This window comes from Thalia democratica, chromosome 1 (genome assembly GCF_965202585.1).
Source record: "Thalia democratica chromosome 1, ktThaDemo2.hap1.1, whole genome shotgun sequence".
NCBI classification, from domain to species: Eukaryota; Metazoa; Chordata; class Thaliacea; order Salpida; family Salpidae; genus Thalia; species Thalia democratica.
In genome coordinates, this window is record NC_139165.1 from 106,906,990 (window position 1) to 106,923,018 (window position 16,029).

A 16,029-nucleotide genomic window follows, 5' to 3' on the forward strand; every position below is an offset into this window, starting at 1 on the left:
ATTTGTACTGTTTGTCAGTTTAAGTTCTGTGTTTAGCTAACTAGTATTTTTAAAGTTGTACTTAAAACGTTTTTTTTAATTGTTTGCACCCTAGTGTTTGTAATGTTTGTTTTTCAAAGCACCAACTGTATTTAAAACATAAACTAAGCATGTATAAATTTAGTATTGTTCTATATAAATGTAAGAATTTAGAATTAATAATTTTGAACAATTTTTGCGTGAATCTACAAATTGTTTTATTAACTTCCAATTAGTGAAGAAAACTATTTTTCTACTAGTACTAGTTGGTCGTTTTAAACCTACGTAACAAGGTTATATACATTTAATATACTATGTAAAAATTATAAAGAAACTACTAAAATCAACGTGCAATAAAGTTTAATTAGTTTTAAATTACTTTGTCCTACGAAAAAATATTTTAATGCGTTTTTAATTTTTAAGGGTTTATTAAAATAACAAAATGTAAACACAATTTTTACGGCATCAATGCAGGTTAATGAATGTTTAATTAAGGTCCAAGTAGGCTTTATGTATTTCATGAATGGTAAACAATTTAATAGTTACATAAGATTTTGCGTACAACACTGACCAATAAAACTTTACAAAAGTATTTCCACTACAAATACTAATCCGAATGACGTAACAAAATCTTTATCTCCACCGCGGAAGATAGAATTCTTTTACTTTATCTTGATTTATCGCTTGAAACTCGTTTCTCCTTTTAATCTTTACTAATAAAATCTTGATAGTTAATTTTATCGCTTCAAAGGAAACTGTTAGGCTAAATTTTATTGTAAACTGTTCTCTAGTTTGCCAAAAGGTCAGCCAATTTTCACACTTAATTATAAAATGCCACAAATAGTGTTCTACTAATTTAATTATATTAAACAAACAAATACTACAACTTTACCATTTAAGAAATAAAAGCATAATCTACAATATTGTTTATCAAGTTTACAGTCAAAATAACATTTTTTTTTATGATTTCTTAAACTTTAATAAATGTTGTGCTCTTAAGGTATTTTTATTGACAAAATAAACTTTAAAAGGGCCACTTAAAAACTTAAAATTTGACAACTTTACATTAAATTTTCTCATCTACTTTGAATTAAATAATATTCCGGCAAATTTCCCTTGAGTATTCAAAGTTTCAATTACAAACTACGTCATTTAAAATTGCAAAAAAAAATTAAGCAAATTTGGACTTTTTTTTCATAACATCTTATAAAACAAGAATTCATTAAAATCCAAGTAGTACATAACAACAAAAGTAAATTTAGATAAATCTTAAAATGTTATTAATGCAATCACAATTATTTAAAAAAATCAGTAACTTTATCAATCATGTCTGTATTCGAACTTAAAAACTAGTTCAAATCTAATTTTAAACAACTAAGTGATTTAAATGTAAAATATTCACTCAACACAGTTGATTTAATCTACATAAAGTGTCATAAAAACATGTAAAACCTACTAAGCGCGCTTTGATAAAAATTAGCCAGTTTAGCAGGTTATATAACGTTTTGTTGTCGCACTTACTACAAATAGCCTCCAGGGGTCTCTAGTTACTATGGCGACGATGATTCATCACCCCTCGTAAATTACCCGTTGCCATGAGTAACGACTGTGAGTAATGTTAATTGATTTTCTGTTTTTTTATTCGATGCAGTGTTGTTGTTTTTTAAGTGAGGAGAAATGTGCTGGATGTGTTGTCGGTAAACATGTTTGTTTATCTTTTTTAATTTGTAGCTGTTATTATTTGCTCAGTATTTTGTGACGTTTGTAAAAACTACGTTGTGCTTATAATGGGATTTATGGTTAATCTTTGGGAAAAATTACCGATAAAAACATGAATACTTTAGTTTGTACTATATGTCTTAGTAAAATAGATCAATGGGTTAATTTTTAACTGTTGGTGTTTTTATTTGCTTTGTAAGCATTTTATTGCTGACTAAAAAAGTTTTATCTTGTTTGCTTTTCGACTTTACTGACTTTGTTTTGATGTTTAATTAGTTCAAGTTGCCGTTAATTTTTAACAAAAAAATTAAAGTATGTCATGTTGTCAATTTTCTTGAGACAAAAAATTTTTAATGCATTTGTTAAAAAATAATTATCTTTTAAACGTAACATACTTTGAAATAAAGTTCTAAGTATTAATTCCAACTTGTGTATTCATTTTTCCTTAAACTATTATCCCTTTAAATATAACAAGTTTAGTACTTAAACTTATTGGGTTGATCTAAGCTTTAAAACCTGTGTTTGAAAAAAAAAATCACCATTAAGTCAACATTGAAACTCAGTACTGGAATTTTTAGTACTTAACAAAACTGTACGTAGTTTTTAAATCCAATTTTACTGTGAAATGGCAAGTTTCTAATTGACTGTAAAACTTGTTCTTGCGGCTTATATTCCCCTCAATTCATCTCAAAGTGAAAACGCAAAAGCAGATTGCTTCTTATTGGCTCATTTGTTGTCTTCACGCTTCAATTGAGCTCGCATATGAGGGGATTTTTCTCCACACCACAAAAACAAAACTTAATCGTACGATGTTAGTGGTTGAAATGATTGCCATTGAATTTTGGTTTTGTTGCAATGTTTAGGTGCTCATTAAAAGTGTTATTGTGTGGTTGTATTTATTAATTTAATTTAAATGTCAAAATTTTAATTATTAAATTATACATTTTGTATTACTCAGCTTAAAAGTGTCATTGAAAACCAAATTTACATTTTTTGCGCCTAAAAGTTAAACTAAGGCAGTTTACAAACTCAGAATGAATTCAAACATTTAAGTTATCAAATCTAACTTTTTTATAATCAAAATGGTCGATTAGTGTCATTAAAAGAAAAAAACATTGCGTTATTTTGATATTTACAGAATATTTATGCATTAATGTTCTTTTCACTAGCTCGACAATTTGAGTTATGTTTTGTAGGTCCTTTACAGTATTGGTTTTTAAAGATTTAACAAGTTTTGTATTATGAGCAAAGTCAGTAAAATATATTGACAATCTCATAACATGTAACAGCTCAAACTTTTGCTCTTTATTTTTTTTTTTATTATTATATTCCCTCCGATACTAATGGGTGAAAAAGCTAACACTTTTTTAGTTTTGAATCTAGATTGAAGTTGAATACGTCTCAGTCTTTGTTTGTGTGCTTTTAAAATACTCATGAAATAGCTTTGAAACTTAAAAAAGTCATTTGTCAAAATACTTTCAAATAAGTAATGGCTAGAAAAATTTAATTGCTTAATTTTATTGTTCATAATTCTCGTTTTTAATTCCTGTTGCTAGAAATAATTTAAAAAAATAGTTTAATCCAAGTTAATTACTTGAAGTTCTGTTAAATTATATCACTAAAGAAACATTTTATACTATGCAAGCTAAATTTGTGTTTTTTGTTTGCTTATTTACAAAGGCCTTGAACTTTTTTTATTATCAATCGAACACAAATGACATCATCACTTTATTATTCTTGTAATCAAGCTCAAATCTTGTTTTTGTTTACAAATAATTAAGCTTTTGTTTACTAGGAAAATACTGATGCAATGTTAGCAAAAGTGAAAAAGTTTTTATTTTTATGTTAAGCCCTCTTAATATGTATATAGTATGTAAACGATGTTGTAAGTACAAATTTCAGAAAGTTCATGTCTCAAACTGTTAAATTTACATCAATCTTCTTATTTTTACATAAGTACATGGTATTTTTTTAATTAATAAGTGTGTTGTTGGATAGTATAATTTCTACGTGTAGTGACACTTACTTACTAGTGATTAACTTTTATAAGATTATCTGAAAAACTTAAAATTTCTTCTCTTTAGCAATTGTTGTACACAATATAAAGAATATTGACTTTTCAAAATATTTTTGTTTCACATTAAACTGTGGTATAGTTGACGCAAAATATCTTGTTTAATTAACTTACATTTGGTTTTAACTTTTTTACACCTTTACATACTTTGAAACATGCTTAAACTCGAGAATACTTGCTGTCTATTGGCTGTAGTTTTTGGTGGTGTGAAATGTTGTGACTTGATGACGTATAAAACTTTTGTCAAGCATATGTTTTTCAATTTACATTTAGTCCAATACAAAACAAACATAACAGCAAATAAACAAAACTAATGAGAAATAGCACATTTAATTTAATCAAAGACAAAGATTAGCTTCTTGTTAACGCTGAATTCACCTATGGGAAAAAATAATCAATGAAAAAGTGCATACAAGATATTTTTCAGCAGCTAGAAATATTTTCAATACATTCTACAACTTGCGTAACCATGTTTTTGTTCCGCCGTTTTATCTTAATCAAAATAAAATATTTATTTTCGTTCAAGTAAATTTTTGTTTCTTGTTTTAAATCAATGACGCTTTGGTTTGTTATTTTTAAGTGGCATTAAAAGAACGAGATGAAAATTTTTGCGTATTCATTAATTTAAAATAGAAAATAATTTATTGCGTTTTAAAATTTTATTTGCTTGATAGCGATAAATCGATTTTTATTTTGTTAGTTCTTGTAAGTAATTGCTACCGTAGCTTAAAATTAGCACACCGATAAATTATCTTTTTAGAAAAATTTTCAAAGAGATAAAAATCATTAGTAGTTTAAGTTAATGCTAAGATAAATTTCTAATTTAATGGATAGTCAAAAATAAACTTTTTTGAAACAAACTTAAAGTTTAATTTCAATCTGTTTTAGTTTATTGTTGTTTCACCCACAAACGATCAAAAAATGTATTTAAAAACGTTTTACTGGTCTAGTCTGTCCATCCATTTGACACAGATAACAGTTTAAGAATGTCTTGAATTTAACTTCATTCAGCTTTTAATTCTTATCTACCCTAATGAAAGTCAAATTTTTTAAGGAACGAACACAAAAAATACTTGAATGATTAAAAATTTATATTTTGCTTGATTGTGTTTGATATATTAGTTTTACTTTTAAGGCCGGTTGTAAAGTTAAATGAACCGCGATGATTTAGAAAGGGAACGAACAAAACTGCCTGATTAATTTTTTTTTAGTTTTATACCTATATGTGTAAAAAAAATATTTGATTTGCCTTTTTATGTCATTAACGTTTATAACTAGCATAACATATACAATAAACGTAAACACTTAATGAATCATTACTATTGAGCATTTTAAAGTTAAGTTTACAACGCATTTTATGTGTAGAAAATAATTCATTGGGTTTATTATGATTGTAAAGTAAATTTATAAAACTATAATTATAGTTACTTTTACTTAAGTTTTAGTAATTTTTTTTTATGTGTTATTGAACTTATTGTTTATTAATATAATATTATGAATGGTGCATTATATGGGTATACACAAAAACTTGCGTTTAGAAAAACAATATTTTATTATTTGCTTTAATATACTACGTTTCCTGTTAACGGATTAAATAATTTATATTTGTTTTATTTTATGTATTTATTGGTAAAAATTTAAGCTTAAGGTAGTTAACTATTTATTTTAAAATGCTTTATCTTGGTTGAATTGTATTTCCGAATACGTTTTGTTAGCAATATAAAATAGACTCTTATAGTAATTTAACCTATTATTAAAATTAAAATGATTTTTAACATGCAGGAAATACCTCAGTAAATCTTGTTTGTTTTACAAAGAATAAGCTTTTTATTTGAAAATTACCGTTTAAAAAGCAAATAAACACTCAAGCCTTAAATAAAAAGATATAACAATTTAAGGTAAAACAGTTATTTGGCATTATGAGCAAAATGTTTTTGCATACTTTTGTCATTATAAATTTTACTCTAATGTAAAAAAATGGTTTGTAAAAATCTTCTTATAGTATTTTTTATTTACCACTGATAAAAAACGCAAAACAACTAATACAATTAGAAATAAATTTAATATAAATTCATTTGAGCTAAGTCTAGATTTTACTTTTGAAAACTGTTGTTTACATTACATATTGTAGGATGAAAACTTACAATATTGTCTTTTTACTTGTCAAAAAATCTTACACTTAGCAGTAGTGTTGTGCAAATATTGTTCTTAACAGTCATTTACAGTACGAAACAGTACAAATATTGTTCTTGACAGTACGAAAGTATCTATTTTATCATATTTTAAACTATATTTATGTATTTGTAGACATAAACTTTAATATGTATCATTTTGTTCTATCAATTAGGTAAGTATCTATCTAATTTCCTTGTGTAATATGTCATGAATTTACATTAATTAATTATGTAAAATAAGTAGATGTACTTTAAACTTATACTGAAATTTTTTACAATCGTACATTCACTAGAGATTTTCTTAATCTATACGTTTGATAATTATATTTATATTGTGACTTAACTTACATAACTTTGTATAAATCCTTTAAAAATTGACAATGTAACAATTTAACAACTAGAGTTTAAGTTTTGTTTATTAGTTTAAACTTTCTTTTATTTTGAATAAGATATTACTATTAACTGATAATATCTTATATAAACATTAAGCTACTTAGTTAAATAAAGCTATTGTTACTAACTAACAAACATACAAAATTTATATTTATATTAATGCTTTATTATATTTTAATTATTTTTAAGTTTTTTAAATATGTTAACAATATTTATACTTATAACAATGCAAGAAACGAACCCGAATTTATATATATCAAACGCATACTTTTACCAATATTGATAAACTAATAAATACACCAAACTAACATAATTTTTGTATATAAGAAGTTCAAACAAAAACAGAATTTGAAACGTAGTAATGTAGGATCTTTTAAATTCATATATGTATAAATGTTTAATTTCTATGTCTGTATTTTAGTTTTCTTTATATGTTTTACTAATAAACAAACCAAACTAACAACATTTTTTTGTATATAAGAAGTTCAAACGCAAACAGAATTTGAAACGTATTATTGCAGGATCTTTTAAATTTATATGTATATTTATTTATTTTATTTCTATATATATATATATATATATATATTAACTTTCTATATATGTTTAACTACTAAATCATAAAACTAACAACGAATTTTTTTATATAAGAAGTTTAAAATTAAAAATAATTTAAACAAACCAAACTAACAACGATTTTTTGTATATAAGAAGTTCAAACAAAAACAGAATTTGAAACGTAGTAATGTAGGATCTTTTAAATTCATATATGTATAAATGTTTAATTTCTATGTCTGTATTTTAGTTTTCTTTATATGTTTTACTAATAAACAAACCAAATTAACAATTAATTTTTGTATATAAGAAGTATAAAATTAAAAACAAATTAAACAAACAAACTAACCCTGTATTTTTGTATATAAGAAGTTGAAACGCAAACAGACCCCAAAACGTAGAATTGCAAGATCTTTAAATTTATATATGTATATAAGTGTTTGTATTTCTACATATATATATATATTTTTTTACTAATAAATACACTGAAACTAACCATAAATTTTTGTTTATAAGAAATTTAGAATTAAAATTAATTTTAACACCTCAAACTAACATTAGTTAAATTAATTTTGTATATTAAACATTTAAACTTTAAAGAAAAAATTAATTTAAACTAACCCTGTATTTTTGTATATAAGAAGTTGAAACGCACACAGACTCCGAAGCGAAACATCGCGGGATCTCTGCACCACCTCAACTCCGCAGTGGTGAAAAATGAGATGAATGAGGAGGATCGGAGGCACATGGAGGACAAGGAGAGGATCAAGAAGGACAATCACAATATTAGTTGGTTATTTATACATAATATTTATTTATTTAATATGTTTAATGTGAACTATACATGAGAAAGGAATAGAAATAGATAATCACAAAATTAGTTAGTATTTATATAATATTTTTTGTTATTTATTTTGAGTGTTAGTTATATAAAAGAAGAGGATAAGGAAGAATAATCACAATATCAGTTGGTATTTTTTTAATTAATACATAATAATACTGTTTAGTTATATAAATAGAAGATAAAAGAAGGATAATCACAGTATCAGTTATTTTTCTATAAATAATATTTATTATTTATTTTGAGTGTAAATTATATACAAGGAGAGAAAAAAAATAATTACAATACCAGTTGGTTATTTGTGTTTCTTAAAAAAAACTTTTTAAGTTTAATATTTATCTTTTAAATTCTTAACTACATTGTGTTTTGCTACTGATTTACTTTTAGTTAAAAGTATATACAAAATTTATTTTTGCATTTTTACAAATATTTTTACAGCTAACCATATTGTTTACAATTTTAAGCGTTTTAAGATTATTTTAAGCTTCTTTTTTAATTTTTATAATGACTAATGATAAAGAAAATTAGTTTAGAAGTTCTAAAGACTTTTTATAATAAAAAGTTCGTTCTATATACCAAATAAAATGATATTTTATACTTACGTATAATTAAACTAGTCTTTTATATGTTTCAAGAAATATACTTAAAGAAAACCGTATTAGAAATTATAGTTGCAATTACAATCTATAAACTAACAATAAACAACAAAGAAGTTAAACCTTATATTGTTTATTTTAACTGTTTTACAAAAGCCAAACATGTTTTGGGTATTAAAAAGTTATCTTTTTTTGTAAATAAAATAAAATTGTTATACTTTACAACATTTATTTAGCCAATTTTTGTTGCTTATAACTACCCTATATTTTGGTACAATCATAACAAGTCTCACTGAAGTACACTTAAAAGCGATTATTTTTATGCTAAAAGTCAACTAGTCTCATTGTACTGAAATATTTGAAATATGAACAAATTCAACAACAACTAGTACAATTTAAGTTTATGGATGAGTAGTTTTATACTGTTGAGTAAATACAATGTTAAAAGGAAGTAATAACTTTAAACAGTAAATATAATGTTACATAACAATGATAAGAAAAGTTTCTTATCTTGGAAGGTGTGGAAATTTTTGTTATCTAAAACCTCTGTTTAATTTAAAAAAAAAATTGTTACAAGAAAAAAAAATATTGTTGTTACTCGAATTATCATAGTGCTATAAAATAAAGTTTTTAGTTTAAATAAGTTTCTCTTTGTCATAAATTTTTTGAATACTTATAAAGTTTGTAACTTAATTTAAAACAGTCATACGAAAGAAGTAGAATTAATGTAAATATTTCTATGACAAGGCTTATCTAGTATAAAAAACTCATAGTAGTTAACAATTATATTATATTGGAATTAAAAAACAAGTTTAAATAAGTTTATATTTTTCAATGTAATTTTAATATTACAGTCGAACGCAAACGTCGGTACCACATCAACGACAGAATCAGAGAACTTGGTCAACTCGTTCCAAAGAACGTTGATAGGTGTGTTTAATTTTTATATACATAAATATAAATAAACTAGTAATTATCAGTCAGTCAGTATCAATAAAAGCGTGATGGGTTGCTTGTTTAAAAAAATATTATTCAGTATCATTAAAAGTATGTTTGATTTTTAATTTTATAAACAAGTAAAAGTATTAATAAATAAATATTCTTGATATTTTGATAAAAATTAATGAGTATTACTAGTATGTAAAATTATTGAAGAAGTTTTATTACCAAATAGTAACCTAGGGTTAATAGCTTGTATGAGTAGTAATAAAAGTGTTAATTTGTTTGAATTTCTTTGAACTATTTCTTTTATAAGATATCTATTTAATTTTTCTGGTTAAATTTTACAGTGAGGAAGTTATTCCACTTATTTATAAGTAAATAGAAACAACTTATACTTTTTTGGGCTTCTTATTGTAACTAACATTAAATAACTGTATATGATTTTGTTTACAAAAGCTAACATAGCTTGGTGTTCATTTAATTACGATAAATGTAAACAATTTTATAACGTTTTTATGCGTATTGTGTATACCGGTTTAGCAAATAAAAAAAAACTGTACATACTGTACAAATCAGATGTTATAATTGTTTATACCTAAAAACATAAAAAAACCTTAAAAATTTAACTTTCAGTATAAAACATTTTGTTTAAATTTGTAGAGAGTAGAGTTTTGTAAAAGTGGCGTGATACCCATCAATCAACAAGGAGATTAGTCTAAAGTGTTGTATGTAAATCTTAATGTTTTGTTTTAAATACTATGGTTTTCAATATACAACTAGATTAGTCTTAAATTTCATTTTTTATCCTCGTGTACACAAGAATTAAACAAAGTAAAAATAAAACTAAAACAAAAGAAATTTTTTTAGTTCAAAATTTTTCTTACTACCCTTTAATTTACTACTCATTTTTGCAGATTGAAATTGTTACAAGTTTCTAATAAAATTGTCTCAGTATATTTTGATACTAAACAAATGCAAAACAAACAAAGGTTCTTCAAAAAAGTGAAAAAACTGTAATTTTAAAGTACTTAACTGGTATGTTCTAGCTACAACTAGAAACAAAATATTGCTACATTGTTTCTAATATTTATAATAGAATACTAATACATTAAGAATTATAAAAAAGTAAAACTTAAATAAAACATTTTTTTTGACATGATGTTAAGCTGTACTTAAGTTGTGTACGACTCGATAACCGAAAGGTCCAAGGGACAAATATTTTGACCGTATATTGTTGTTCAATAAACAAATCATAAAAAGTAACTTAAGCTTTGTAACAGTTTTAAAGAAGCTAATTGACAACTTTAAACACGAAACCTAGCTCGCAGTAATAGACTTAAAATTTTTTTAGCACCGTATGTATGTGGTTGTAAATAAATAGTCAACAAATCACAATGAAAATCCTTACTAATCTAGATTAACTTCTGCACAGTGAACATTTAAATAGTAATTCCGAACAAGCAACTTTTTTTCAACTTGTAGTGATAATTTCCATATCATCACCTAGCAAAAAACTTTAGATTAACTTGTATAAAGCGTAATTGTCATATTTTGATCAGCTGAAAGCCACGTGTAATAAAATTCCCTAATGTGAAACTGTATATAAACTTTTCCTCAGCGACAGTTTTTAAAACCCCCCAACGTGAAACTGTAGATTAACTTTACTTCAGCGACAGTTTATATAATCCCCAAACGTGAAACTGTAGATTAACTTTACACCAGCGACAGTTTATAAAACCCCCCAACGTGAAACTGTAGATTAACTTTACTTCAGCGACAGGTGGAACAAGGGAACCATTTTGAAGGCGACGGTCGACTACGTGCTGAGGTCTTCGCAGTACAAGAGCATGAGCGAGCAGGTCATACAGAGTCAGGAGAAAATCATCGAGATGAACATGAAGAAAATGAAGGTAAACTTTTTTTGTTGTTGGTAATATTAAAATTAGTGCGTATCAGTCCTTTTTTATTTTTATCTCATGAAAACCGGTAAAATAATTTAACACAAACACTATAAGATAAACAGAAAACAATTTATTACTTGTTTTTTATTTGCAAAAGTATCTTTAGTTCATGTTTTGATTAAATTTGGTTATGTATGTCGTATGGTGAACATGAAGAAAATGAAGGTAAACTTTTTTTTGTTGTTGGTAATATTAAATTTAATTCGTATTAATTCTTTTTATTTGTGTCTGAATAATACTAGTACAATAATTTTTACACAAACACTGTTTACATAAACAGAAAACAATTTATTATTTCTTTTTTATTTACAAAAGTATCTTTAATTTTGCTTAGCCGACTTAGTAATGGCTCTTAGGTATTATTAAAAAATAAATAATCTAGCTTCACAAATATCCACGTGAAAGTTTTTGAAAATGTGTAACTGTTAAGGAAATGCAGAAAAAAAACATTAAAAAATTTAATGAATTTTGTAGGAAATGGAGATGCACCTCCAACAGATGGGAGTCGGATCTCTACGCAACTCATTTGAAGATGAAGAAATCCATCGGCTCAATAACGATATTAAACAAATGAGTTAGTGTTTCTTGATTGTTTTCAAACATCTAATTTATTTTGAATAGTTATTCAATGCAGTTTGATAATTATATTTTGCTACATTGTCTAAGGTTTTTATGTAAAGACTCCATCTTACCAAAATTTTGAATCATTGATGAGTTTAAGACAACTTTATCAAACAATCCGTATTTGATATTTTTTTATTCTTAAAACATTTTAAGAAAACAGCCTAGAGTCAGGTATTTTTACAGAAATGTTTCCTCGAAATCTATTATGACGTCATAACACATTTAAACTATTTATATGACTTATGTTTTTTTATAATTTTTTTCTAGTTATTACGTCAAAAAACATTCAATCTAAATGTTCCTATTAATAAAACAGTATATATTTAACATGGAGCAGAATCTTTTTAGACTTTAAAGTTTTTTTATTTTAGTATTATGATGTCACAAAAAGTTTTAACTATTACGTCACAGTGCACAACATGCTACGAATCGAGCCTTGCATCTGAACTTTCCAGATATATGTTTGTATAAATTAATATCAATAAATAACACTTAATTTCTTGTATATTAGTTTAATTATGACGTCACAACAGAGCACGACATGCGACGCATCGAGCCGTGCATCAGGACGTGCCAGAGGGCGCTGCACGTGACGCAGCAGCAGGCCACCAAGATTCAGGAGGAGAGCAAGAAGATGAAGGGGGAGCCCTCCTCCTCCTACCCGCCCCCCTCCAACCCCTTCCAACCGCAGGGGTTGCCAGGCAACCAGCAGCAGGTTCAAAGCTGGGTCCCGCAGCACGTCAAGCAGGAGGTGCCCACCACCGGCTACCCCGGAGGGAGTTTCTCCTTCCAGCCCGCGGTGAGTTATCCTTACAATTATTAGTTTGTTCCCAATATTTTTCCTGTTTTAAATAAATTTTTGTTATGTGTGTCGTATTTTGAATAAATTGTAATGCAATGTGCAATATTGTTTTTGTTTTTTAAGTATATATCGGTTTTCTATGTGTACAGTAGATAGTACTAATATAAAGCAACTGGTTTTTTTGAATTTCTTTTTGTTTCAAATACCATCGAATATACCTGCTATAACATGTAAATAAATATACTAAACATTAGCAAACAAAAAAGTTATAAACTGTAGAAACTATTCTAATAATTATACAAGTTTTTTTATTTTAACCATTTTTTAGCTACATATTGAACCAATAAATAATTATATGTACATCATTTCTTAATAAGCTTTTAAGTTGTGTATAGTGGTGCAACCTATTATTCTTTTACATAAATTAACTTAGGTTTATAGTTTGCATAGAAAACTGTCCCAACATCAAATCAAGTTTTTGTTCAAAGTTTGACACTTGATGGTCAATGACTCTTTTGTTTTACTAATCATTGTTGGGAATAATTTAGAAAATTACAAAACATTTAAGTACTGCATACTAGCTTCATAACAGTATTATCTTAACAATATGTTCGATGTGGTTTAATCAGGATTAAATATTAAGTTATAACGAGTTGAGGGTATTTTATAACATAAAAAGATAATTTTAAATAACATATAACTTAATTCAGTTAGTTTTTATACTAGAAGTCTTTTTATAAAAGATCAAAAAATCTGATAATCTATGTATCAATCAATTATTATTGTTTTAAAATGTGTTGTTAAAAGTAATTTAAAAAAAATTATTAAATAAACCGTTGCGAACCACTGTTTTGTTTTTGTTAAAAAAACATTTTTGAAAACTTGAATTATTTGTGAAACTTGTAATATACATTTGTTATTTTAACAATTCAATTAACTGTTATTGTTATAATTAATTATTTGTGCTAATTACTAAAGTTACAAAACTTTCATTAATAATATATATTAATCTATAAAAACTGGTTTTAAGTTTGTGATAGTCAAAATTGCAACTTAAAGCTCAAAGTATCAAGATTTAAACTAAAAATTGGCATAAGTATAAATAAGTATTTCAATTAAAATCATAAGCTAATGTTGTGAAAACAATTTATAAAATCCCAAATGCTAGAACTTAAAATTTTTGAAATGTTAATGTTGTCTACGTTTGTATATAGTTTATGTTAATAAACAAAAAAAACTGTTATAGTTAATATTCAATTTGTAATTTTGTACTAAAATTATAAATATAATCTTTAAAACACAAATAAAGACATCAAACCACCAAACATAAATAAAATTTTGTCTTCCAAGCAAAAAATTAAATTAAATTTGATAAATCTAGTTGACGTACTTGAACGTGAAGTTACTAAGTCGGCAACCTTTTCCGGTTTATTATGTCGAAATTAGTTTAATGTTTTCAATTATTTCAAACAAAACTATGTAATGTAAAGTATTTCAGAAAATTCATTGAAAATAGGCTGGCACATTTTCTTAACCAGTTTACTTTCAAGTTGATGTAAAGTAGCTTTTTGTTCACTTTTTAAACAAAGTAAAAAGTAAACTCTCCAACTTATTTTCAGCATGCGCAGTTTGAATCTGTTTGTTTTTTTTTTGTAATGAAGATAGAAAAAATAACTTAAAATTGTTATTTTATAATTTAATACTTTAATATTTAACATATTTTTTTACTATAGATGACAGTAGGCACGCCACAGTTGAACGCGTTTCCGGGTTCAGCAAATTCAAGCATTGCGAGTCCAATTATGCACCCCAACTTCATGATGCAACAGGGAAATAACCAGATGGACTTCAGTTAGTAAACTAAATATTTGTTGTTATATAAGCACATCTTGCTATCAATAATTACAGTTTTAGATGGACTTCAGTTAGTCAATTAAATATTGGTTGTTAAAAATTCACATAAATAACTACAGTTTTAGTTGGACTTCAGTTAGTAAATTGAATATTGTTTAAAATCACAACTTGCTATAAATAATTACAGTTTTAAATGGACTTCAGTTAGTTAATTAAATATTGGTTGTTAAAAATTCACATAAATAACTACAGTTTTAGTTGGACTTCAGTTAGTAAATTGAATATTGTTAAAAATCACAACTTGCTATAAATAATTACAGTTTTAAATGGACTTCAGTTAGTTTCGCATTTGACCATAGTCTTATGTTAAAGCAAAAAAAAAATTGTCCTCATATCACTATAAGCTGTCACTTTTTAAAATTTATTTGGTTTTAAATGAGTGTACTAGTTATTAAAAAATAAATAAATTTACAAATATTTAATAATCTGTTACTTACAAGTTAAAAAACTTTTAGGTATTTCAATTTGTTTTTTGCTTTTAGTTTTGAATTAGATTAAAATCAGGTATTTACCTTTAAAACAATATAAATGAAATTCGTGACTTTTCAAAGTATCTATTCTTTTTAATTAAAAGTACATACTGTAAAACATCAAAGGGTGACCAACAGTGATATTAGTCTTAAAGTGGCTTAGCCAATATAAATTGTAACCACTACCTTATCTAAATCTTAACTTGTCTAGTAACTATTGTAAAATTGACAATCCAATAAATGTCAATGCTTTAATGAGTTTGATGTTTTTGATTAATGCCAAAGTAGTATGGTCTTTTCCTACTTAGTTCAAATTAGTAAGGTTTAAGTTTTGTATTACTTAGACAGTAATTTTTCTGCAAAAAATATTTTCGTTTATAACAAAATAAGGCAATATTTTGACGCCTTTATTTTACTATTATTTTTATTTATAGCAATTTCGTTATGATAACAGTTAATGTGTTAAATTTAATTACAATGTTGCTTATGACTAAACAATTAAAGTTTGGACTTGATAAAAAATACATACTATATAATTTAAAGCTTTAATTATATTGTAAAAATGTGTAAATCAACAAAAAAAATTTGTAAATATTTCACTTAAAAACTTACGCGTGTTTAGAAATAAATTTTTTTGGTAATTCTATTCTTTTCTGCAAATATACAGCAAAGTCAACTTTATAAAAATAAGAAAGTAGTTTAAAATCAAATTAAAATAACTAAAAGTTTACATAAAAACAAAGATGTTGTTGTTATGTTAAATAACAGTTTAAGCTGCTAAGCCACAATTAACTTCAAGTTCAAAGTCTGTTAGATATTTATATATTTTATTTGGCTTACTATCAAGGTTTTATGAAAAATTCTATATTTAAAACAATAAACAACTTTTTTTTTATAAAATACTTATTGCATACAAAAAATTTGAAAAACCTAGACTACAAATATATTA

General features: G+C 25.3%; 1 protein-coding gene across 2 annotated transcripts in view; it reads left to right on the plus strand.

Annotated features, from left to right (window-relative positions):
- LOC145832421 (uncharacterized) overlaps positions 1-16,029 on the plus strand; it is a 40,781-nt gene that overhangs the window by 21,113 nt on the left and 3,639 nt on the right. Inside the window, exons 6-11 of one of the 2 annotated variants that reach the window (XM_082939739.1) lie at positions 7,590-7,719; positions 9,222-9,297; positions 11,084-11,219; positions 11,745-11,844; positions 12,428-12,693; positions 14,430-14,547. In XM_082939739.1, coding sequence (XP_082795865.1) covers positions 7,590-7,719; positions 9,222-9,297; positions 11,084-11,219; positions 11,745-11,844; positions 12,428-12,693; positions 14,430-14,547 — 826 coding nt within the window. The remainder of the gene's footprint in view (positions 1-7,589; positions 7,720-9,221; positions 9,298-11,083; positions 11,220-11,744; positions 11,845-12,427; positions 12,694-14,429; positions 14,548-16,029) is intronic. The other variant, XM_082939746.1, reaches the window with a different exon arrangement.